Genomic DNA, 27011 nt, shown 5'->3' with positions numbered 1-27011 from the left:
ACACTTTGCTTCAAAATATTGCTGATTACCGATACTGTTTACAGTCGAGACATATTTACACTTAGAAATAATTTAAATACGTCATGCCACGCACATACTGTATTCTACAATTTCTGCAGGTGACATGTCCACAATGACATACAACAGAATGAATTTACTGCAGAGTGTGATCCATTCATACCTTATATATCATTAATCCCACAATTTCTTGGAATTTCTGATTTTTTTGGAAGTACTCGTATATCTTAGATGATTAAAAAAAAACATTTATTCAACTTTATAAACAAAAAGCTTTATTAGGAATTGACAGCAGGCATTACAAGCATGACCATCGACGAGTACACCAAATTATAAACTACAAGACAGTGGGAAAATAATAGATGCATTGCAAGGTACAATGAGTCCCACATCACATGAGTTTATGTGTATTGTTCTGTTTTGGTGGCTATATTTCAGTAACGATAATCATTCAATCATTGATAGTACAAAATACAAATAATTTGTACAATCAAGCAGTTCCCTTTTCACTTCTTAGAAGCTGTTGATTTTTCTTTCTCTTTTTTGTCCTTTTTATCTTTGTCATCTTTCTTATCCTTTTTATCTTTGTCCTTGTCTTTGTCATCTGGTTTCTTTTGTCCTTCCTGTTTCTCCGCATCTCTGTTCTGAATCTTGTTGTTGATCAAGTTGTGCAGGGCGATTATAGATCGTATCAGAGCCGCTAAATACACCACTAGCATCTGGTCGTTTGTTTTAACTAAGAAAGCTTTGACGAATTCAGAGAAATTCACATCAGGAAGAAGGTTAAAAATGTCCTGTAGTTGGTAAATGATCTGGTGATTAACTGGCAGCTTTCCTTGTGCCACCTGTTCTAGGTATTGGTGGATGTCTTGAATGTGAGCATGAAGGCCTTTCAGGCCCATCAGCTGGTTGGTGATGCGTTGAGATAGTGTTCCAACAGTTGTGTCTTTAATGTCCCTGTAAATAATATTTTAAATTTAATATTTGATTAAAGATGCATTTTAAAATTTAACTTTCATCGGTGTTCAGAGAAGTATGTCCCAAATGTTAATGTTTCAATGATTTTAAACACAAGTTTGGCTACCCCTTTTTTAAAAACTCAATGAAACCTTTTACTCAGAAAAATATATGTGTAGTGCCATATTTGTTTCTGCAATTTTGCTAGTTAGTAACATTAATACTATCCACATAGACTATGGGAACAGGCAAACTATTAAAAAAACTTACTTCCAGAGAAAAGAGCAAACTAGAACTCAACTCACCTTAGAAGATGTTCAACACCAACTTCTTCAGCTTCTTCAGCTCCCATTTCACTAGGGATGTGTTCAAAGGTTTTGGAAGTAGGCGTACCATCCTAGTGTCAGCAAACAAACAATATATGAATAAATTTAACCCTACAATTTATAAAAAAACTAGCATGACATCTGACAAGATTCCAATCTTGACGAACAAGCAAAATGTAAAAAACTTAAATGTTGCTGTGATGTAATTTGTGACCAGGTTTACATACCACCTTCAATTAGTTTGAACATGTAGTCTTTATAGTGAACAAGTAAAAGTGCTAAATGTCATGAAATGATGGGTAATTTATACACCAATCAATGTATGATTCATTAAATGAGATGCAATATAACATGTCCTGCTAACAAAATATTTTGATTTCATTTCAGAAAACCAGGAACAAAATAGATTGCCTAATTTCATTCCTTGGTGAGAAAATTTGAAGAAGAAAAAATGAGAGAATTCTGCTGGCAATGTAGCTTGTTTTAATGACTTACATCATGCACTTCCTCTACAGCCACATATGCTTCTGTTGGTAAACCTAAATCTTTGGGTTTTGCATCAATAATAGCTAGAACCTGAAAGAAATAATACAAAGTGCTTTAATTCTCACCACAAACTGAGTCTTATATATCATGTACTATAAGGTCTACAATTACGGTGAAATACATTATGGGAGAGAAATTCACATTTATCGAAATGACACTGCAAATTCAGGATTCATATAAATATATATATAGCAGGCCAAATATTTTCACCATGCAAGTACACGTACATGTAGATGGAATGGAATTAAAAATGTCATATATTCAGTGCTAAAATTATTTTCTCTGATCTGAGAAACATTACTGTTATTAAAAAATAATAAGACACTACAGTGGGTTAAAATTGTTTTTTTAATTTCTACTAGATGAGATCATACTATGAAAATACTTTCAGCAACACTTGTGTTATGTACTTACAGAATTTGGACAATAACCCCGAATAATTTCATTGATTGCAATATCATTTCTATGCAACTTGGGACCAGTATGATACCATCCAACAATCTTTTCACGAGCTAAAAAAAAAAAAAAAAAAATGTTATAGCAAAACTTGAAAATATTAACCATTTAAGAGTTTCTAAAAAATAATTTTAGTAACGCAGCTTCATATACTGAGTTTAATGTACAAAAATGTGTATCCCAAGTATTTCCCGTCAGTTGTAAAATGCAGTAATTTGAAACTTTTTTCTTAAAATTTAGTGAAAGTCTCCTAAAAAATCAGTAAAAATATAGAGAAAGCCGAGACATAACACTTCCACCAAGTAAAATATTGAAAGACACCTATGATAAAAAGTAGTGAAATAACTATGAAATACACCACATAGCTGAAAAGGGCATACCTGGTACTAATTTCTGGGAAAGTAATTACTGGCATAATACAAGTAAAGTTCAGTCATTTAGTGCTTTAGCCACTGAAATATTACACAAAATACATTTTCAAGGTTTGCTGTTTTTGTTTGCTTCAAAAGTTTAGTATAGTATACTAAATAAAGTAAGTATAGAAAACAAAAATATTTACCATTGACTTTCTTGAACATCCCAGACATGTTTTCCAAGTAGTCATGGTCTAGAAAATATACTGCATTGTCTTTTTCATCTTCATCGAAGGGAACTGTGGATGAACATGAATACAATTTAATATAACACTGTGATGGTACTTGAAAGTACGAGGCACATTTCTGATAGAAGTTGGTAAAATCAAAAGATGGTATGACTGCTGTAACTCTTAAAAGAACAGATGTAGATACAATGGTTTTACAATCTGTGTGTGCCATGAGACAAATACAGATGATTTTGCAGCAAATATAGATGAATGCACTGACAGCACACAGCTTGGTCGAAGATTGGACACTGCATATTTGATGACATTGCAAGGTTTGAACTCTACAGAGGCATTGAAGACATTTGCCCTAATGCCCAATGAACTTGCCGTTCTGCCCTTTGATATTCCCTGTATCATTCCTTCATGTTATAGCCATGATACACACAACAAAAGTTGCAGCTTGTTGATCAAAATTATCGTAGTCTTAAGACTATTTTATAAACTTTGGGCACTGAATACAGGGTCATCTTATTATACATATAAATGGACTGCAAATTCCATGTAAGATGTTCTTGGCACATCAAAGACATTCCTCCTTCTTTATAAACATTTCAATGGCGGTTGAATCAAACTGGTCAATCAACGAGCACAGTGCACAACGTCATCTGTAAACGTTCCAATGTTATTCAACTGTCCAACAGAAACCTCTAGTTTCAGTTTAAAGTGTGAAACTTTTAAATATTTATAGATGTAGCGAATGCCTTTGTTGCGCTGAGAGTACTAAGTTGTATAATTATAAATATTTGTAAACATAATAGTTAAATAAGTTGCTTAAATTTCCTTGTCTAAGAATTATTTCCTTTTATAACTAGTGCCAAGTGGTTGATGATCATGGTCTCATCATCAAGAAATATCTTTTGGTCAGGTAATATTTGAATACCAGTGTTGTACTGAGTGAATATTTACAATATAAAAGCTAACAGTGCTAATGTGATAGTAAACAAATTATGAGAATAAAATCAATTCACTCACCTGCAAAACTATTTGATATGTCAAGTACATCTTTCCTGAGTGCACCAAGTAACACACCAACAACTCTCTTCTGGTTTCCAACTTTGCCCATTCGGTTGAAGTGGTCCACAACACTGAGCAAAACCAGAGGGTGTACCACCACCTTTTTTATCGGAGTACTTGGCAGAGACATTCCAATTACTCTGCTGTGTAAACTGGCATAAAATCGATTACTAGATCGCCTTTTGGTTCACGTCTTTAACTCATGGATTTCACAAACCCAAATCCGCCGGCAAAATCGCCAAATCACGCTTTCTGCAGCCAAAATCAAAATGGCGGATTTTCTGTAACTGCGCCTGCGTTGAAACTGTTCACCACGTTTTTAAAGAAAATATCACTACGCAATTAATTAGTGTTTCCTTAATAGTTACACAAGCGTACAATAGATACCCACATAGTTCAGACAAACAGTTGAAATCATTTTAGAGCGAAATTTGAAAGATTTCGAGAATATTTTCAATTTACCAAATTATTATGAAACTATGTTGTATGAGGGCGCTGTTTCTTCGCAATGATTCAATTTTATGTTCGAGGTGTTGCAAGTCTAATAGTGAAAGGTGAAGTGGGGTTCCCTTACGATAATGAACTGTTTACAAACAAATACTAGGAGTTGACAGCTTGTTAAGTTAGCAACGAAATCATTTTTATGCGAAACTAGCTTACATGCAATGGATGATCGCTAGTTTGTCCATGCAAAGTAATACTGACGACGCAATGGCAAATAATTGCTACCCATTGAAGCCGAAAATTTCCGAAACTGACGATCAGCATGAACGTTTGACGTCGAGACACATTGAAACGCTGGGATTTCTTCAGGAAGTTGTCCGAGAGAACAAGCGATTGAAGGCGACTGTGGATGAATTGCAGGTAAATATAAGGAAAATTCAAATCAAAATACAGAATGTACTGCCTGACACCTTAACTAAATCATAATGATAAAAAAAAACATTTCCAAAAATGGTGCTCATATACCTCGAGTGCTTCAACCACCTGCCGCAGACACGTTTATACACCAACATGTAAAGGATATAAGCATGTGTTGTTCTTGAAACTTATACCTTTATGGATGAGTGCAACTGCATTTAAAAAAAATCTATCGCACATGTCATGTGTCATAAAACACGCCCTTCAATTGGTCGTTAGACACGCTGTTGTCATGGTGAAGTAATTAGCCTTGCTGTCCAAAAAGTTGAAATGTTTCATTAGTGCCAGATGATTTATTCATGCTCTGTGTTTTGCAAATAAATGTTTTTTGTTGCTATTATCCCATGACGTGGTGATTAGTTGTGTAAATCTCTTTCACACTGGTGACCACCTTGCTGTGAGGCAACTAACATTTATGTGGTATGCTACTTGTTTTCAATTTAATTTTCATTGTAATTGATTTGCTTTTGTTGAGTTTTTAAAAATATGAAGAAGATATATTGTGCAAAAAGAGGGAAATGGAGTGTATGTGGAATGATAATTTGGAAACTGTTGTTATTGAGCGAGTGCTGGAAGTTTGTAGCCAGTTTAGACTTTTTTGTCCGGTTTGGTAAATGTCATGTGTAAAAGTGGTAAAAAAGTCTGTAGAGTTTATAGAAGCAAATTATTTGTTGATTTGTTAGTGTGTGGTATTTACAGCAGTACTATAGAATATAATTTTAGCTCAAAGCAGGGCAAAAATATATAGATTGTTGCAACAAACAACTTAAATGTACATGTATCATAAAATTACTAAGTTACTATGTATCTAGTATTAAACATAATCCATGGCTCACTTTTAAAGCACAAGCTTTCATGTCACCATGTACAAACTGGCCTTTATGGCTGGTGTGACTTTTTGTAACCAAGTCTTGATATCTGGGCCTAACAGATTTTTTTTTTTCACTTTTGCTTACCAGTAAAGTTTTTCACATACAGTAGAATGAGGATATGCTTGTTTTCTTTTTTTCAGAGGATCTTTTGTCAATCCAACTGAACCTTTAATGCATAATTTTATAGATGTTAAAATGTTGAACATATATTTCGTTATTTTAATATTAAATAATCTTAATTAAAAAATAAAAATAAAAAAACCTCATCATCTCATCAATTTATCAATTTGGACATTTTTTTTTCTTGGACTAACTTGGACTAATATTCAAAAATAAATATGTCAGATGTGTAAGTTGATTGCCAGAAATTTCAACTATTTTTCCCAGTCCTGGACTTCATACATAAAGTAGCTGGACCAGTAACATGTATAAGGTTACTCAGACACAACGTTACGCTCATTCACTCTCACTGTGATGGGATATTTTCTCTTGATAGCCTCTTATGAGCAAATGTGTACTGTAATTTACTGGATATTCGATAGCTTGGATCAATGATCTCATAGGTAGTTTTGTGGTTTTACTGCATTTGGTATTACATTCCACATTTTACAAAATAAATGATTTTGTAATGTGTAAAACGTTTTGAAAATATTTTCCTACCAGGTGACTGTTCAGGTCTGTTTAAGGGAAAATTATTTTTGTGACTCTTGCTTTTGCGACAAACTGGTATAGTTTGCATTAATTATTGGTCACTTTGGCATTTGTTTCGGGATTTGATACAATTTTTATATTTAGTTTGACTATTTTTATCTTTTTGCAATTTATCCAGTGAAAGAGCCCTAAAAATTAATAATGTATAATAATAATAAAAAAAAAATATATGTGAGAGAAAATGTGAACAAGAACATTTGACTACTTTGAGGGATGGGGCTGCAATGTATGTAATGTATATTGTACTGCATAGTGAATAGGCATCATTGTGACTGGCAAATTACTAGTACTATATCTAGGGTTGGTATTTTGTTAGTAGAGAAAATGTGAACAAGAACATTTGACTACTTTAACTGTAGAATGACATGATTTATTATTGAATATGTAAATTTATGCCTAACACTATATTTGCTTTTTTAATAGCCTCTGCTTATTTTCTATCCAGAAATCCTCTTCTCATGTACAACAGAAAGCAACTTGCCAGCCATGGTATCATGAAGTGTGGGTTATAATAGCAGATATCATAATTAACATTGTATTTTGTTTCTTTGAATTTCATTTGCCATGTTTTGATCATTCCTGAATGTCTGTGGACACCTCCTAGATCACAGAGTTAATGTAACAAACAGTATTGCAATGATACAAGGGATGGATTGGTCCATAATGCCTTGTTCTGAATGCTTGGTACAAGGGAATGGTCCATAATGTCTTATTCTGAATGCCTGGTACATGGTACAAGGGATGGGTCCATAATGCCTTGTTCTGAATGCCTGGTAATTGGTACAAGGAATGGATCCATAATGCCTTGTCATTTGGTGGTGAATACCTGGTGGTTGGTTCAAAGGATGGGTTCATAATGCCTTGTCTGAATGCCTGGTAATTGGTACAAGGGATCGGTCCATAATTCCTTGTCATTTGGTGGTGAATACCTGGTGGTTGGTGCAAGGGTTGGGTCCATAATGCCGTGTCATTTGGTGGTGAATACCTGGTGGTTGGTGCAAGGGATGGGTGCATAATGCCGTGTCATTTGGTGGTGAATACCTGGTGGTTGGTGCAAGGAATGGATCCATAATGCCTTGTCATTTGGTGGTGAATACCTAGTGATTGGTCCAAGGGATGGGTGCATAATGCCTTGTCATTTGGTGGTGAATACTTAGTGATTGGTCCAAGGGATGGGTTCATTATGCCTTGGCATTTGGTGGTGAATGCCTGGTGATTGGTCAAAGGGATGGGCCCATAATGCCTTGTCATTTGGTGGTGAATACCTAGTGATTGGTACAAGGGTGTGTACATTAAGCCTTGTCATTTGATGGTGAATACCTAGTGATTGGTACAAGGGATGGGTGCATAATGCCTTGTCATTTGATGGTGAATACCTAGTGATTGGTACAAGGGATGGGTGCATAATGCCGTGTCATTTGGTGGTGAATACCTAGTGATTGGTACAAGGGATGGGTGCATAATTCCTTGTCATTTTGTGGTGAATACCTAGTGATTGGTCCAAGGGATGGGTGCATAATGCCTTGTCATTTGGTGGTGAATACCTAGTGATTAGTACAAAGGATGGGTGCATAATGCCTTGTCATTTGGTGGTGAATACCTGGTGATTGGTGCAAGGGATGGGTGCATAATGCCTTGTCATTTGGTGGTGAATACCTAGTTATTGGTGCAAGAGATGATTCTATAATGCCTTATTGGGTGGTGATTACCTAGTGATTGGTCCAAGGGATGGGTGCATAATGCCTTGTCATTTGGTGGTGAATACCCGGTGATTGGTGCAAGGGATGGGTTAATTATGCCTTGGCATTTGGTGGTGAATGCCTGGTGATTGGTCAAAGGGATGGGTCCATAATGCCTTGTCATTTGGTGGTGAATACCTAGTGATTGGTACAAGGGATGGGTCCATAATGCCTTGTCATTTGGTGGTGAATACCTGGTGATTGGTACAAGGGATGGGTGCATAATGCCTTGTCATTTGGTGGTGAATACCTGGTTATTGGTGCAAGAGATGATTCTATAATGCCTTATTGGGTGGTGATTACCTAGTGATTGGTCCAAGGGATGGGTGCATAATGCCTTGTCATTTGGTGGTGAATACCCGGTGATTGGTGCAAGGGATGGGTTAATTATGCCTTGGCATTTGGTGGTGAATGCCTGGTGATTGGTCAAAGGGATGGGCCCATAATGCCTTGTCATTTGGAAGTGAATACCTAGTGATTGGTACAAGGGATGTGTACATTATACCTTGTCATTTGGTGGTGAATACCTAGTGATTGGTACAAGGGATGGGTGCATAATGCCTTGTCATTTGGTGGTGAATACCTAGTGATTTGGTCCAAGGGCTGGGTCCAAAATGCCTTGTCATTTGGTGGTAAATACCTGGTGGTTGGTTCAAGGGATGGGTCCAGAATACTTTGTCTGAATGCCTGGTAATTGGTACAAGGGATGAGTTCATAATGCCTTGTCATTGGTGGTGAATACCTGGTGGTTGATTCAAGGGATGTGTACATTATGCCTTGTCATGTGGTGGTGAATACCTGGTGGTTGGTTCAAGGGATGGGTCCATAATGCCTTGTCATTTGGTGGTGAATACCCGGTGATTGGTGCAAGGGATGGGTTAATTATGCCTTGGCATTTGGTGGTGAATGCCTGGTGATTGGTCAAAGGGATGGGCCCATAATGCCTTGTCATTTGGTGGTGAATACCTAGTGATTGGTACAAGGGATGGGTCCATAATGCCTTGTCATTTGGTGGTGAATACCTGGTGGTTGGTTCAAGGGATGGGTCCATAATACTTTGTCTGAATGCCTGGTAATTGGTACAAGGGATTGGTCCATAATGCCTTGTCATTGGTGGTGAATACCTGGTGGTTGATTCAAGGGATGTGTACATTATGCCTTGTCATTTGGTGGTGAATACCTGGTGGTTGGTTCAAGGGATGGGTTCATAATACCTTGTCTGAATGCCTGGTAATTGGTATAAGGGGTGGGTCCATAATGCCTTGTCATTTGGTGGTGAATACCTGGTGATTGGTGCAAGGGATGATTCCATAATGCCTTGTCATTTGGTGGTGAATACCTGGTTATTTGTGCAAGGAATGATTCTATAATGCCTTATTGGGTGGTGATTACCTGGTGATTGGTCCAAGGGATGGGTGCATAATGCCTTGTCATTTTGTGGTAAATACCTAGTGATTAGTAAAAGGAATGGGTCCATAATGCCTTGCCATTTGGTGGTGATTACCTCGTGATTAGTAAAAGGGATGGGTCCATAATGCCTTGTCATTTGGTGGTGAATACCCGGTGATTGGTGCAAGGGGTGATTCCAAAATGTCTTGTCATTTGGTGGTGATTACCTAGTGATTAGTTAAAGGAATGGGACCATAATGCCTTGTCATTTGGTGGTGAATACTTAGTGATTGGTGCAAGGGATGGGTACATAATGCCTTGTCATTTGGTGGTGAATACCTGGTGATTGGTGCAAGGGATGATTCCATAATGTCTTGTCATTTGATGGTAATTACCTAGTGATTATTAAAAGGATGGGTCCATAATGCTTTGTCATTTGGTGGTGAATACCTAGTGATTGGTGCATAGGATGATTCCATAATGCCTTGTTATTTGGTGGTGAATACATAGTGATTGGTCCAAGGGATGGGTTCATTATGCCTTGGCATTTGGTGGTGAATGCCTGGTGATTGGTCAAAGGGATGGGCCCATAATGCCTTGTCATTTGGTGGTGAATACCTAGTGATTGGTACAAGGGATGTGTACATTAAGCCTTGTCATTTGATGGTGAATACCTAGTGATTGGTACAAGGGATGGGTGCATAATGCCTTGTCATTTGATAGTGAATACCTAGTGATTGGTACAAGGGATGGGTCCAAAATGTGTTGTCATTTGGTGGTGAATAGTTGGTGTTTTGTGCTAGGGATGGGTCCATAATGCCTTGTCATTTTGTGGTAAATACTTGGTTATTGGTGCAAGGGATGGGTGCATAATGCCTTGTTATTTGGTGGTGAATACCAGGTGGTTGGTGCAAGAGATGATACCATAATTGCCCAAATTTATCCACTGACAGATGAGTTTCAAGTTAAATCGTTGCTATGTTACTGTGCTTGTGTCGTGAGATTACATGAGTCTTTTTGCTGATGTTTGTCGAAGTTTGACCCTTTGAACCATGGGAAGTAAATATTTTACACATTAGCATGCATTTGTAATAATTTCTTTTATTGATTTTTGGACCTAATGGTTACATATGGATACCAAGATGTCTTGTTATCCACGTATGGATACCAACATGTCTTGTTATCTACGTATGGATACCAACATGTCTTGTTATCTACGTATGGATACCAACATGTCTTGTTATCCACGTATGGATACCAACATGTCTTGTTATCTACGTATGAATACCAAGATGTCTTGTAATCTACGTATGGATACCAAGATGTCTTGTAATTTACATGTGGATACCAAGATGTCTTGTAATCTACGTATGGATACCAAGATGTCTTGTAATCTATGTATGAATACCAAGATGTCTTGTAATCTACGTATGGATACCAAGATGTCTTGTAATCTACGTATGGATATCAAGATGTCTTGTAATCTAAGTATGGATACCAAGATGTCTTGTAATCGATGTACGGATACCAAGATGTCTTGTAATCTATGTATGGATACCAAGATGTCTTGTAATCGATGTATGGATACCAAGATGTCTTGTAATCTATGTATGGATACCAAGATGTCTTGTAATCTATGTATAGATACCAAGATGTCTTGTAATCTACGTATGGATACCAAGATGTCTTGTAATTTACATGTGGATACAAAGATGTCTTGTAATCTACGTATGGATACCAAGATGTCTTGTAATCTACATATGGATACCAAGATGTCTTGTAATCTACGTATGGATACCAAGATGTCTTGTAATCTACGTATGGATACCAAGATGTCTTGTAATCTACGTATGGATACCAAGATGTCTTGTAATCTACATATGGATACCAAGATGTCTTGTAATCTACATATGGATACCAAGATGTCTTGTAATCTATGTATGGATACCAAGATGTCTTGTAATCTATGTATGGATACCAAGATGTCTTGTAATCTATGTATGGATACCAAGATGTCTTGTAATCTATGTATGGATACCAAGATGTCTTTTAATCTATGTATGGATATCAAGATGTCTTGTAATTTATGTATGGATACCAAGATGTCTTGTAATCTACGTATGGATACCAAGATGTCTTGTAATCTATGTATGGATACCAAGATGTCTTGTAATCTACGTATGGATACCAAGATGTCTTGTAATCTACGTATGGATACCAATATGTCTTGTAATCTACGTATGGATACCAAGATGTCTTGTAATCTACGTATGGATACCAAGATGTCTTGAAATATACGTATGGATACTAAAATGTCTTGAAATCTACATATGGATACCAAGATGTCTTGTAATCTACGTATGGATACCAAGATGTCTTGTAATCTACGTATGGATACCAAGATGTCTTGTAATCTATGTATGGATACCAAGATGTCTTGTAATCTACGTATGGATACCAAGATGTCTTGTAATCTACGTATGGATACCAAAATGTCTTGTAATCTACATATAGATACCAAGATGTCTTGTAATCTACGTATGGATACCAAGATGTCTTGTAATCTACATATGGATACCAAGATGTCTTGTAATCTACATATGGATACCAAGATGTCTTGTAATCTACATATGGATACCAAGATGTCTTGTAATCTACGTATGGATACCAAGATGTCTTGTAATCTACGTATGGATACCAAGATGTCTTGTAATCTATGTATGGATACCAAGATGTCTTGTAATCTATGTATGGATACCAAGATGTCTTGTAATCTACGTATGGATACCAAGATGTCTTGTAATCTACGTATGGATACCAAGATGTCTTGTAATCTATGTATGGATACCAAGATGTCTTGTAATCTACGTATGGATACCAAGATGTCTTGTAATCTACGTATGGATACTAAAATGTCTTGAAATCTATCTACCAAGATTGTATTCAGTAAATTTTACTCCTGTCATAGTGACATGATTTGAAAGTCTACAATGGAAGGCAGTTTCAATGCTTATATAATACAAGTAAATCTACCGTTTTAAATATTCTAATGTCTGAACCATCCCCAAACCAGAAAATTAACCTCTTTGTTTATGTTCTGCACAAAGTTTAGCAAAATCATATCTCGACTCTCCCCCAAATATGCCATAGTCTTTCCTGACAAAATTATATTGCAGCATTTTGCAGCTTTTTAAGTTTTGTTCTATAACTTGATAATTTTAGAAAATGCTGGTTAAATTTAGTGAAAGGTGGAATAAGTTGACTTGGTGTTAAAGTTTTTCTACATCTTTTATTGAGTACAAATCTAGATGCCCATCATTTCAAAGTCCCTTCTCAGTTTCAATATTTTTTTAATCTTTAAAGTTTCTTTTCAAACATTGAATTTTGCAAACTGAATGATGATTTTTAATAATTTGTAGTAATTTTTTTATTAACACTTACACATTCCCCGGAGGGATTGGCAATGGTTACAAAAGTTTAAAAAGGAATAAAAGGTTACAAAACAGTAAATAGATAAAAAAAGCAAAAAAACAAAACAATCTAAGCTAATACATTACAGATAATAGCAAGTATAAAATTATGATACTACGATAGATAGAAGACAAAATGCACAACTCAAAATGATAATAAACGTACTTTGTAGAAGTCTGAATAAGTTGGTTTCATCAAACTTTAAATCTGGAAATAAATAAAATGAATCCTGCCATCATGAGGCCATTAATTACAGAAATCCTGTAATAGGTATCACCTATAGAGGGCAGCATAACATAATCATTCCTGATTACACCACAAGTTGATCACCCACACATTTGCATAATAATTTTCAACACCTAATGGAGTTTTATGTGAGAGGGGGCCCTCTGGAGTTATGATTAGGATTGTAATGTCGGGCATTGTTATCTATCTCATGTTTCATATTCGCCGTAATTAGTATTTTCAATCACTGCCCGAGGCCAGCTGCTCACCTCATTGCATGGCTTTTGTCTCTTGGCCTTGAAAATACACACCCGCTACTTTTATCATGCAGATTTATGTATAGTGCAGTTAAAACCAGTGTGTCTTTTTAAAATGAAAATTAATCAGGGTGTTAATGGCATAAATTTAAGCTTATGTTGATTTCAACTGAGGATGCAATATAAAACCTGGATTATTTTATAATCATTTTAATAACCGGTGATTTTTTTTTTTCTCACGGTGGTGAAAGTTTAGGAACTTAGTAAAATCAGTTATTTTCATTTGACTTTGTGGATTGAATAATGAGTAAAATATGTAAAGATGATATGTAATATTTGATATATGATGATATATAATGTTTGATGTATACTATATAATGTTAAATGAGTTTTACAAAAATACAAGGAAAATATATGAATGAGGGGAGAAGAGGAGGGTGTTCTGTAAAGGGAGGAATTTTGGATAAGGGGATAAGAATATCTGTATTTCATTTGATTGCATTCATTGTGTTGTTTTTTACATTATGTTTAACGAGTGCCACCATTAAAAGATTGGCATCACCGTATTGTGTGTGTATACACGAGATGCCCTCGCACAGCCACGTGAATACGTGAATGCATTGGTGGTGTAGTGTAATACCAACATCGTGTTACATGGCTCCGACACTAGGCACCTATCTCTCTGACCTGCTCAGGGCATTTTTTAACAGAAGAGAGCGAGCTAGAGGGGGGGGTGAAGGGCACAAGAAAAGCCGACTGAAGCGTGCTGAGATTTCATAACGACCCTGGCATTTATTCACAGGGCATTTAATTAAGGAAAATTATCCAGCGTGCAATTAGCAAAGTCATAAGCTTGCCGCTTTTGAAAACTGCCGCTGCGTTCAGGAGATTTGGGAATTGAATCAAATTGAAGTCAGGAAACTCAGCCATTGCAATTAATCTGCCTGTGATCTATAATTATTTTATTGACTGCAAATGAGGTGACTGCATACATGTTTTAATTGTATTACTAATGGTCGGCAGAAAGTGAATGGTCGCTGTACGTCGAGTAATCCTTTCTTAGCTAGTAGGTCAGCCGATTATTTACTAGTATACCCGCTCGCTTATTCTTCAATTTCTAAGGTCATTACAGTTTAAAATAGAAGATGAGAGTGAGACAGACAAAAAAAAAAGAGAAAGAAATGAAAAAAAGAAGAAAAAAAATGCTCAATCCGACCAAATCTGCTAACACTTGCAAGGAGATGGGGATTATTGTTGCGAAGGCAGATGTTTGAAATCCCTGATAGTATAGTGAATCACTGCTAATGAGGTTGTTTGTTGTAGACAGACAGACAGACAGACAAATTTAATCCCTTTCAGATGATGGGAAGAAAGAGGCGATGATGATGATGATGATGAGTTAGAGCATGATAATGACGGCGACAAATTATCACAATATACGAGGTTAAAAACAAAATATTGTAAAATCTAATCTTTCTTGAATTAAACTCTTTATTTATTGTATGAAGCGTTGATGTCGTATTCATTCTGGAAACATATGATAAACTTGTAAGAGGGAATTAGAATAACAATCTCCCCATTGTACTTTGAGGACACCAAGGTTAGTTGTGACAATTATGCTGGCAGGATATTTTTGGGGAAATAATTTAAACGCTACGCCTATGTTATCGGCCAATGTTTAAGCGTACTTATGGTTCTCAAGAGGAATTGATGCTAGATCAGCAATGAGAAAATAGATGTAATAATGAATTATTGGTGACTGTTATTGGTAATATGGAGGCTGAGGAGAATATGGCAGTTTAATAGTTGTGTATTGTGATATAACTACACATGTTTAACATGGTTTGTGATATTTTTACAATATTGACATTGTGTTCTGATATTTGAATACCATGTGGGTGAGAAAGTTATAATTTCGAGATTACAAATCTTTTAATGTTTCAATCCGAGCAGTTAGGGGGATTCATGTCAGCTAATGTAATTTCAATGCAATTTTATTCATCTTTTATCTGCATGGCAACCATGGCGATCATCATTACGATATGCAAAAAAAAAAAAAATTTGCATGTCATTAATACTTAATAATGGAGTAATGAGTTCATATGTATGGCTCTTATTATACACACTGTACATGATAGGCAGGTATATATATGTCATAAATATAGAGACTTGACCCCAATTTAGAATATCTGCAAACTTGGTATTTTCGGCAGTTCTTTGAAGTAGCGCTCGTCAGAAGAAATCTCTTCTTTAGAATTCTGCAAACTTAATTTAATTAAACAAATTTATTAATAATGTGCATTTATAAATGAAACACAGCATTGGTTTGTTTGTATCCACTAAGGTACGGCTGAAATGAAAAAAAAAAAATTATATTGATGGTAATTAATTTTGTCATTTTTTCTGTTTTTTTTCATTCGAAGAGGGGAATGACAAGAGTTTTGAGGGGGTGGGGGTATTTAGTTTGAATTACCAGTCACAATAGTAGTATTTAGTATATGGGTTGGCTGAATGGATACTATTTGCTTTTGTTATGTTGATTCTAATTGAATAGATAAACAGACGGACGGTATACAAAAAAACAGGTCAGTGTTAGTTTGTCCATCAGAAGGGTTGCAAGTGGATATCGATGGTCACTGATTAGGTAAAGCTACATTGTAGCAATTATTAGGTGATATATCTACCCTCATTTGTTTAAGCCATTTTACTTAGAATGATACTCTCTTCCTCTGAAGTTGTTTAAAAAAAAACTCCACATCTTGCATACAATGAAAACAGCATAATTTACAGTGCTAGGAATTTTCCTGAAAATTAGTTTTTTTTGCTGGTTGTTTTAATTTAGAGACAATTTGCCAATTAAGATGTCAGCTCATATTTGATAGTCATATTCTGTGTCAAATCTGAACACAACAGGTGTACGTGAACTGATTCAGAATACATCAATATTTTTTGTGAATATAAGTCGGCAATATTCTTCTCATGAAAGACCCCACATTTACTGTTATAATATAAAATTTAAAAAATAAAACATGACTTCTACATGTCTTGTTAAATGATATCAACCTTGGTTTGTGTGTATGAAACTAAAAACTTATCCTAGATTTAGCCTAGAGCTTTCAACATATGTATCATCCCATGGGATGATAAAATATGTGATAGGATAGACATGAATAGATAATGATGCTTTGCACTATGATGTAGCTCTATACTGTTACAGGTTTAGACTGATGCGGCTTTAGACTGTTTAAGGCACTTTTAGGTTTGTGATGTAATTTTACACTTTGCGTAGTACCCTTGTAGTACTATGTAGTTTTGCATTTTATGATGCTGTTCTAGTGTTTGTGATGCAATTCTACAGTTTGTGATGCAATTCTACAGTTTGTGATGCAGTTTTACAGTTTGTGATGCAATTCTACAGTTTGTGATGCAATTCTACAGTTTCTGATGCAATTCTACAGTTTGTGATGCAATTCTACAGTTTCTGATGCAGTTTTACAGTTTGTGATGCAATTCTACAGTTTGTGATGCAATTATACGTTTGTGATGCAATTCTACAGTTTGTGATGCAGTTTTACACTGATGTAGTTTTAAAATCATGTGGTTTTTGGGTCAGTTTATGAAAATAGGTGTGAAAAAACTCATTTTTCAATTGAATAATAATTTCAAATTATCAGAGTACAATGTAGCCAGAAAATGGTTCAAGTAGCCAGGCAACTTGGCTGGTTACCTGATTGTTTATTGTTCTGGTTGTGCATATTTGAATAATCAGAGCTACATTTTTACATAAACAAGAGCCATGAAATGCCAAATTATGCAAATGAGTCATCATGATGACTGCCTGGAACTTACAGCATGAAATAAAATGATACCAACACTGAGTACATCTGTGAAGCATACTCTAGTTTTGTCAGAAATCTAAATGGTGTATTTGTATAGATCAACACATTATTAAATAATTTGTTAAAGAGCATCAAAAATCTGGATCGAAAACTAATGAATAGTGTTATAAAATTGCTGCAGCAATGACATTCTCTGGATGCTGGGTCATGGCGTCATTAAAAGTTATATTTATTTTTTAATATTGATGTAAAAAAGCCCTGTGTCACAATAAATGTTTCTGGGTTATATTTGATTTTGAAAAACTCTTGAATTTTTTTTTGTTTGCTGCATTTGTCGATTATCATTTTTAACGCTAACACCGTGAATAGAATGGAAGTGGTCAGGACTTTCCTGGCGACTATCTGTGAAGAATTGTAATGGTAACGCCAGGTCTTTGCCCTGATGATTGTGGGGTATGCAAGTTATTTTTATATGCTATGTGGTTTATAGATGCTGTTTTTTTGACAAATGAGCAGCAGAATACACCTAAGTACTAACTAAAATAACTTACATACCCAACAAATCGAGGTCGAGGCCATGGTATTCTGTAATATCACCAGATACAACATTACACAGTGTTGATGCAATTTTACTTTTTTTATTCATTAATTAATTCTAAAAAGAAAAAAAAAATATTTTCCTTCTCAACATTATAATATTGTCAAAGTCTTTATTAAATTTCCATTTTTTGTTCACATTAGCTTTATTAGTTGTGATTCCGTTTCTTGAGTCGGACAGATTTACATATTCATTATGTACGACTTTGTTCAACACACCTATAGTTCAGATGTGCAAATGTTCGCTGTTGAAGAGAGGTACCGGTAGCAAAAATTATAATAGTTTTTCTCCAATTTTGGACTTCTAATAATTGCAAAGACATATGGATTAACAACTGGGATTTTGTTTTATAGTTCAAAACGTGGTCTTTCGACAAGTTGGAATTTATGTGTCTGAGTAGTTCACTTTCCAGATTGAAATGAAGGCTGTAAATTATCTAATTAATACCGATGACCCAAAGACATGCGAATAATATCATAAAACCATTGTCAAAGCTGTTAACCATAAATCACATACATTTATTGTGAAGCCAGTGATTACATGTCTCTGAGTTGGATTTTTTTATGGCTCTAAAAAGGTTTCAGTTAATTTTACTTTTACTTCCATTTTTATGACAGCTGTTTCGTTTTTATGTAATTTGCAAATATCAGGGTGGTCTAATCAGTGGTTTTATATCGAACCACATTGTCTTGGATCTAATGAAACAGTAAAAACTGTTCTCGCTACTAAAATTTTGTTTATTAGTAAAATTCTTTAATGCGTGTAAAGGTGAAATCATTTCAGTTACGTATAGAGCTTTCTTAATTGTTTTTGTTGGAGTAGGTGTTTTTTCCCGCGATATTGATATTTGAGTGCTAGTCGTGATGCAACTTATATAATTAAACTGACCATGAAAGTGCAAATACAATTAAAATAAATTATTGTTTTCTCTACTTTCACATTTTTTTTTATTGTTGCTTGGAACTCAATCTTGTGTCAAATCCCCTTACAAAAAAACATAAAACATTTATTTTGCAAGAAATCACCACATTTTAAATTATCTCGAATGCATCCTATGTGTTTCCTGCTGTCCCTAGAGTAGTGTTAGCATTAAGATTTATAGTTAATTTGCAGTTATTAATCAGTCATGCTTTTTTTTTGGCATTAAAAATTCCAAGTTAGTTAATTCTCCTATTATTTATTTGCACAGAATCTAATTTAGTCAGTAAAAAAGTTGACACTGAAAAATTAAAATATGAAGTTATTTCGTTTCTCAAAATACTCCATGATTTCACAAAGTGTGACGTTTGGGGTTTATGCCAAAGGTATTTTTAATTACTCTCAACTCCAGACAGAGGAGGTGTTATCATGCAGTACTATGTGTTTATTGATTGTTATTTCTTTTCTCCAGTCTTGCATATAATTCCCATGGGGCAAAGTCATTGATGTGTTTGCACCTTAAATGTAGATGCAATTAAGCGTTGATTTCATTATGTTTTGATAAACTCTCAAAGCAAACTTGGTTACATTATAAACATTAAACTTTCAGAATGTGCAAATGACTTTTTTCCTGGTAATTTTGAGAGTGTTTTTATTGCAATCAAAAATAGCATGATCACTTTATACATAGTTATTCCTTTTATCAATGCTAATTTACTGGTTTTTCATAGATATTGAGCTATTTTTAAAATGCTCAGAGCATACTTTGATGTTATTTCAGGGGAAAGACGTTAGATTAAAATTGACACAACATGTCTTCGCCTCGTTCGTTGTAATTTGCGATCACAATCTGGACTGAAGTTACTGATACTCTCAGTAATTGGTGAATATGGAGATCATGAATGTGTACTAAATTATTTTAATTAGGTCAAGGTAAAAATGAGTTTGTTTAAACACTTAAACTCATACTTTGTAGTTCATGCATCTGTCATGCATTTTATCCTGCACGCTCAATGTGTCATTTGTTATAAGCAATCATGTATTACTTTAAGATTTCTAGCTCAAAAATTAAAAGATCTTATATGACTTTATACCATGTGTGAGTTATTTCTTTCCTCCAATGATTCTTCTGTATATATTGTTCTTAATTGGAATGTGTGCTATAAGTATTTTAAGTGAGAAGTAGGAACTAGATGAGTATGAGTTGTTGTCATGACATTGTATATTTGCAAATTTTACATATTTGTTCTGCTAAAATCTCTAAAGCCAATTTTGTTATAAAAAGTGTTTGTTATATAATATGGTGATTCTGATTATTTTTGGCAAGTTTCTGCATATTGAATAAATTATTTGCAAATTAGAATATTTTGCTCCGTTCTTAAAGTGAATTTTAGGATATAAGGTTTATTTGCATGTATCTGAATTCATTTTTTTGGTAATTTTATCTAATTTTAATAATCCTTTGAATCCAAAATTTTTGTCACCAAACTTTTGTTGCAATATTCTGCTGTTTTTATTTTTTTTAATAATTTTTTTTTGTCAATTTCAGACCAAATGAAAATAATTTCCCACTCACTACTGCTCTTGATCAAAATCATTGAAAAATAATTATAAGTTTATTTTGTGAAAAGTGGCAGTTATTACCGGTAATTAATTAGCTAATTTGTTGCTTTTGTATGTATGTACGTATGTATTAAAAGTTTCTTATATTTTTTCAATGTTATGATCTGCCGACCGAATTTACATCATTTCGCTGATAATAAAATGATAAGCATACTGTTTATTTATCGCTAATAATTCAATTCTGTCTTCGGCATAATTTTGAGTTAAATCACGTAATATTGTATGCTAGATTATGACAATATTATTTATTTCAACCACTGACTAATATCAGTCATTTACGTAAAGTGTATGCACTGGTAATAAATCACATATAAACTAATAATATAATTTTTTTAATATATAGAAAACAATATCTGTTTTTTTTTTATTATTAACTGCATGGACATGGGAGCAGCAATTCAAAAGGTCATGTTCGGATTGGAATGAACTGATGCATGTTTTCTTTTTCATGACTAATTATTTTGTGCTAAACAACTTGATTTGATTTTGAAATTAATATTCCATTAAAACAAGCAGAGCGAATCTGAGGTATGCGTTAAAGTAGATCGTAGTGTTAAGTCATGTGTACGTAACGTTGCTTCAAAATCAGACGATTCAGTACTCTCTCAGGTTCCTGCGGCAATATTAAAGGGAAAAAATTAAGTTAAACATGAATCATATGATAATTAAAATTCAACTTATAATATTTTAATATTATTTCTTTGAACCATGCTTGTAGTAGCTTGTTAAAAAACGTAATCAATTGAGGGATTTATCAAATTTGGTAGTTTATACCCACTTTTTTGCTATTAAAGTTGTTCATTGTAGGATATCTAATCTCCTAGTGTTTATACGTGTTCCCTGCAGTGTAACCACCACATGTACTTCTCATTTCTGTTTGCCATGCTGTACAATCTTGATGCTGCAAGGATCAAATGTGCATGAATTGGATTTAACAAGAAATTTGACAGTGATACCGCCCTTTCCCGCAGTGATGGAATGTCCAAACATTAAACAGTAAACCACAGTTGGGCTCAGGATACAGCAAAACCGCAAGTGTTTCGTCTTTTAACTCTTCCATTTCAGTCACTCAATTCTCTCGCGTTGTAATATTAGACTATGTGCAATGACTTTGTTGCGTATTCTTCTTCTGCCTTGAGTTTTCCTTCTCTCTTTGGCCACGAGGAAACAATTGAAGTGTGCAGTCAAATACATCAGTGTGATTAGAGTGACATCAATTAAAGTCAAAAAATGCACTCGGCGCACACGCAATTACCGCCAACTCCAGTGTATTGCCACCGCAATTTTCCCTCGCTTGATTGATGACTTGCTTTCACAAACTTGTGCAAAATTCATGAACTCAGGCCCAATTAAATAATTGTAATGACAAAATCTAAAATTCATGTTTTTTTTTTCTTTTTACGTGGTCATTTTAAGTTCTCGTCTTATTTTCTAATGTCCTCAAGTTATTGGTTGCCAAGTAGAGATGTGTAAATCTAAATTGGTTATTTGTTTTAAAATGTTTTCTCCAATGCCACAGCGTATTAATACTCTTGTTCTGTTTTACTGTACTTGTAAGCATGTCTATATATTGGTTCAAATCAAATTCCGTGTATTTGTTGTGCTGTCACTTATTACCTAAACATCATCGTCTATAACACAAATTACGCTCTGGGCTATCTTTTCAGACAAGAAATTACTCTAGATTTTCTTTGGTTTTTTGGCACATGGTTTCTACTCAACACCTTTCCTTGTCTTGAATCTAAGATGAAATTTGGTATTCTTGTTTGATCCACCATTAATACTTTCTGTTCATCCCATAACCCTTATATATTTACCGCTTAATGTGCAATTGTATTGGTGGTGAACACACAATGTTGTTTTCACTCTAGAGTTAATAACTTGCCCAAGTCATAGTACTACAACAATACTTTTCGCATTTTTTCCCTAATTAATGCTTTCTCCCAGATAGTTAGTAAAGCATTGTTGCCATGGAAACTGTGTGAAACAATTTGAACACAGGTGCCATTCTCATGAATTGTTAATGAGAGTGGCAATAAAGTACGGCATTAGTTATTGCCAACTTTTCCTGTTGAATGTGTATATTTCTTTTGCAGGTGCTCTGTGTATGTTTGTTTCCACTTCACAACTTTTCATTGTGGCTGACTGAGCTTTGAACTGTTTTTCAGTTTGTTTTTCACACTCGTGAAAGAAGCGTTTTTATTGTAGTTGTGTGTCTGTGTGCTCACATGTATGTACGAAAGCATGCTACCGGTTTAATTTACTTGCTTATTTTACATTTGTCGGCATTCAAAAGAGAAACAAAATTTCTCAAAGGAGGTGTGGGTGTCAAAGTTGAACGTAATATCGAAAGCTTTTGATGATTTGAAATGAGCCTGGAGATACGACAGATATCTTGGTCCTTACGTGCTCTTCACAGTCCCAGAATATAATCCTAATTACACCAGTGAGACCTTTTATATTGTGTTTATTGCTTGCAGGTAACACTGTCTTCCCGAGAAGAACTCTTTGAGGTCACGAGAACTAGCAAAGAGAGAATCAAGAAGTTTCAAGAAGAATGTCTTCAGAAGATTAAAAAGAGTAAGGAAGAACTTGTCAAGCGGCATAATGAGGAGGTATGTTGGTATCACCTATGGCATGGACCCGCTGCAAGAAGCAATCATTAAAACACGTTACAAATTGCATTTTGTCGCCACATTCACCGCTACACAATTGCTTATCATTTCAGTAAACATGAAAATATAGATATTTATTTATTCATTAACACATAGCTTCCCCTGGAGGGGATGAAAAGGGTTACAAATCAGATATTAGTAAAAGAAAAATGACAACATGAAATGTAAAGTAACGTAAAACAAAGTTATTAGAAAAAAAATATATATTGAAAGTTACAAATATAAATACTGAAATTTGTATTGAAAAATAAAATTGATAAAAATTTGTATACAAGTAATGTGTTACTGGCTTAGTCTATGAGATGCTGCTGTCTTATATTAAAACAGTTTTTTAAATATTGTGCTAAAGGAATTGACATAACTGAGCATTCCAGAGCATGCGTTTATTCAAGAAAATTAATCAATTAACAACAATTAAGAGCTCTTAAAAACATGTTGTATTCATCAATAGCTCATCAATGTTCACCATTGTAAGATAGAAGTTTTTATCTTTACACACACGTGTAACTATTTTATTGAACAAATCTTACATTTGTGCACTATAAAAGAAAATTGGTTTTCAATTATTGATAAAACACACCTTAATTCGTGAATTAACGCTACTGCTTTATAAGCATGTCATTTCAAAACATGAGTGCTGTCATCAAAAATCTTTCTTTATTTCTTATATAAAATGTATGTCTATTTGACTGCTATTATTTAACTGCCAAAAACTTGTTATTTAAGCTTTTTTTATATTTTTTCTTTCTATGCAAACTGCTATAGTGTTTCAGTTTGAAGCTTGTGCTGTATGCAGGCTGTTAACAAAAACATATTATGTAGTGTTAGGTTGCTGTTCGATAGAGCAAATATGGTACATGTATCTCTATTTAAGATGTACATCTGATAGAGCAAATATGGCACATGTACCTCTATTGGAGATGTGCTTCTAATAGAGTAAATATAGTACATGTATCTCTATTGGAGATGTGCTTCTAATAGAGTAAATATGGTACATGTACCTATATTGGAGATGTGCTTCTAATAGAGTAAATATAGTACATGTATCTCTATTGGAGATGTGCTTCTAATAGAGAAAATATGGTACATGTATCTCTATTGGAGATGTGCTTCTAATAGAGTAAATATAGTACATGTACCTCTATTGGAGATGTGCTTCTAATAGAGAAAATATGGTACATATATCTCTAATGGAGATGTGCTTCTAATAGAGTAAATATAGTATATGTATCTCTATTGGAGATGTGCTTCTAATAGAGAAAATATGGTACATGTATCTCTATTGGAGATGTGCTTCTAATAGAGTAAATTTGGTACATGTATCTCTATTGGAGATGTGCTTCTAATAGTGCAAATATGGTACATGTATCTCTATTGGAGATGTGCTTCTAATAGAGCAAATATGGTACATGTACCTCTATTGGAGATGTGCTTCTAATAGAGTAAATAAAGTACATGTACCTCTATTGGAGGTGTGCTTCTAATATAGTAAATATGGTACATGTATCTCTATTGGAGATATGCTTATAATAGAGCAAATACAGTACATACACCTCTATTGGAGATGTGCTTATAATAGTACAAATATGGTATATGTACCTCTATTGCAGATGTGCTTCTAATAGAGCAAATATGGTACATGTACCTCTATTTAAGATGTACATCTAATAGAGCAAATATGGCACATGTACCTCTATTGGAGATGTGCTTCTAATGGAGTAAATATAGTACATGTATCTCTATTGGAGAGGTGATTCTAATAGAGTAAATATGGTACATGTACCTATATTGGAGATGTGCTTCTAATAGAGTAAATATGGTACATGTACCTCTATTGCAGATGTGCTTCTAATAGAGCAAATATGGTACATGTATCTCTATTGGAGATGTGCTTCTAATAGAGTAAATATAGTACATGTATCTCTATTGGAGATGTGCTTCTAATAGAGAAAATATGGTACATGTATCTCTATTGGAGATGTGCTTCTAATAGAGAAAATATGGTACATGTACCTATATTGGCGATGTGCTTCTAATAGAGAAAATATGGTACATGTACCTATATTAGAGATGTGCTTCTAATAGAGTAAATATGGTACATGTATCTCTATTGGCGATGTGCTTCTAATAGAGAAAATATGGTACATGTACCTATATTGGCGATGTGCTTCTAACAGAGAAAATATGGTACATGTACCTATATTGGAGATGTGCTTCTCATAGAGAAAATATGGTACATGTATCTCTATTGGAGATGTGCTTCTAATAGAGAAAATATGGTACATGTATCTCTATTGGAGATGTGCTTCTAATAGAGTAAATATGGTACATGTATCTCTATTGGAGATGTGCTTCTAATAGAGTAAATATGGTACATGTATCTCTATTGGAGATGTGCTTCTAATAGAGTAAATATGGTACATGTATCTCTATTGGCGATGTGCTTCTAATAGAGTAAATATGGTACATGTATCTCTATTGGCGATGTGCTTCTAATAGAGTAAATATGGTACATGTATCTCTATTGGAGATGTGCTTCTAATAGAGTAAATATGGTACATGTATCTCTATTGGAGATGTGCTTCTAATAGAGTAAATATGGTACATGTATCTCTATTGGAGATGTGCTTCTAATAGAGTAAATATGGTACATGTATCTCTATTGGCGATGTGCTTCTAATAGAGAAAATATGGTACATGTACCTATATTGGCGATGTGCTTCTAATAGAGAAAATATGGTACATGTACCTATATTTGTGATGTGCTTCTAATAGAGTAAATATAGTACATGTACCTATATTGGCGATGAGCCCTCAAATTGACAAATCTTGAAAATTGCAAATGAAACAGTTTATAGTAATGTTACAACTAAATATAAACTGATAGATTCCTTGCAATCTGTTAATTAATCTTTTTACCACTGCTGTGATCAAGTTGGGTGAATTATTCAGTGCGAGCTGTTTGGATAATATATGATTTGACTGTTATAACAAAAGTTTTATACTTCCTGTCAGTCTCCTCAAGGGCCCTCTCTCTTTTATGGCCACTAGATGGCAGTGTCACTGATAAAGGAAGCTGCCATTTTGTTTCTTTGATGCAGTCTTGACTGTGGTGAAACATTTGTATTTTAAAAAATATAAACAATGTCAAACTTTTTGTTTGCAGTCTGCTATTTTACAATTAGACAGACACCTAATTTTTAAGGTAGAGCAATACTGTTTCACAAACTCTGACTTTTTGCACACAGGAAAAATGAAACAACAAAAACTGATGGTTATTGGCCTATTTTATTGCGAAATATTTGTGTTTGTGTGACCTGACTATAGAGTTTGCGAGTAATCAGTCTAAAAAATCTATACCTTATTTGCTGTATTACAACATAATCTTCAAGAAGCATTGATAAAGCTAAAGTTGTTTTTGTTGTATACTGAATCATTAAATTACTAATGCAGTGCACAAAACATCTGTAATTCACTGAGCATGTGCACTACAAATAAGGCAAATACTGTATATGTATACTGAAAGATATTAAAGAGAAAAAAAATGTTGGTCACTGTTGGTCAGTTTTCATATTTTCCTGTTAAACCAAAACGTGGAATCTAGATTGTATTCTCACCTCATGAGTTCGGCACATATTGAATCATTGACATTTTGACTGCCAAAATAAACATTTCTCACCTTTCACAAAATGAAACCTACATTATTTTTTTTCCAAAAAAAGTATCCAGTCCTGTAGACATTTCAAAAGTGTGTATATTTTATCCAAAATTAATAAAGATATTATAGAAAAATATGTAAAAATGTGCAAAGTT

General features: G+C 34.3%; 2 protein-coding genes across 2 annotated transcripts in view; one reads left to right on the top strand and one right to left on the bottom strand.

Moving 5' to 3' along the window:
- Positions 1 to 245: 245 nt before the first annotated feature.
- On the bottom strand, positions 246 to 4223 carry LOC100376495 (26S proteasome non-ATPase regulatory subunit 7-like). Its single transcript, XM_002741445.4, has 6 exons — positions 3919 to 4223; positions 2863 to 2955; positions 2262 to 2359; positions 1797 to 1877; positions 1281 to 1372; positions 246 to 975 (listed from the first exon to the last, which is right to left on the bottom strand). Exons 1-6 carry the CDS (start codon positions 4088 to 4090, stop codon positions 525 to 527), a joined length of 987 nt encoding a protein of 328 aa, XP_002741491.1. The 5' UTR covers positions 4091 to 4223; the 3' UTR covers positions 246 to 524.
- Positions 4224 to 4487: 264 nt separating this feature from the next.
- The window catches only part of LOC100376343 (uncharacterized), a 124826-nt gene continuing 102302 nt past the window's right edge, over positions 4488 to 27011 (top strand). The window contains exons 1-2 of the mRNA XM_002741444.3: positions 4488 to 4824; positions 23004 to 23138. Coding sequence (XP_002741490.2) covers positions 4621 to 4824; positions 23004 to 23138 — 339 coding nt within the window. The 5' untranslated portion in view covers positions 4488 to 4620. The remainder of the gene's footprint in view (positions 4825 to 23003; positions 23139 to 27011) is intronic.

This window comes from Saccoglossus kowalevskii, chromosome 6 (genome assembly GCF_978046115.1).
Source record: "Saccoglossus kowalevskii chromosome 6, keSacKowa6.1, whole genome shotgun sequence".
In the NCBI taxonomy this organism is placed as follows: Eukaryota; Metazoa; Hemichordata; class Enteropneusta; family Harrimaniidae; genus Saccoglossus; species Saccoglossus kowalevskii.
Note: the sequence above shows the minus strand (reverse complement) of the source record. Positions and strands in the feature narration are given on the sequence as shown.

Excerpts from the sequence above, each read along its gene's own strand:
- LOC100376495 (XM_002741445.4), bottom strand. The coding sequence starts at position 4,090 with ATGTCTCTGCCAAGTACTCCGATAAAAAAGGTGGTGGTACACCCTCTG. Across the intron at positions 2,956-3,918 it reads CATATCAAATAGTTTTGCAG|TTCCCTTCGATGAAGATGAA; the intron begins GTGAGTGAATTG and ends GTTCATCCACAG. Across the intron at positions 976-1,280 it reads GGTGTTGAACATCTTCTAAG|GGACATTAAAGACACAACTG; the intron begins GTGAGTTGAGTT and ends TATTATTTACAG.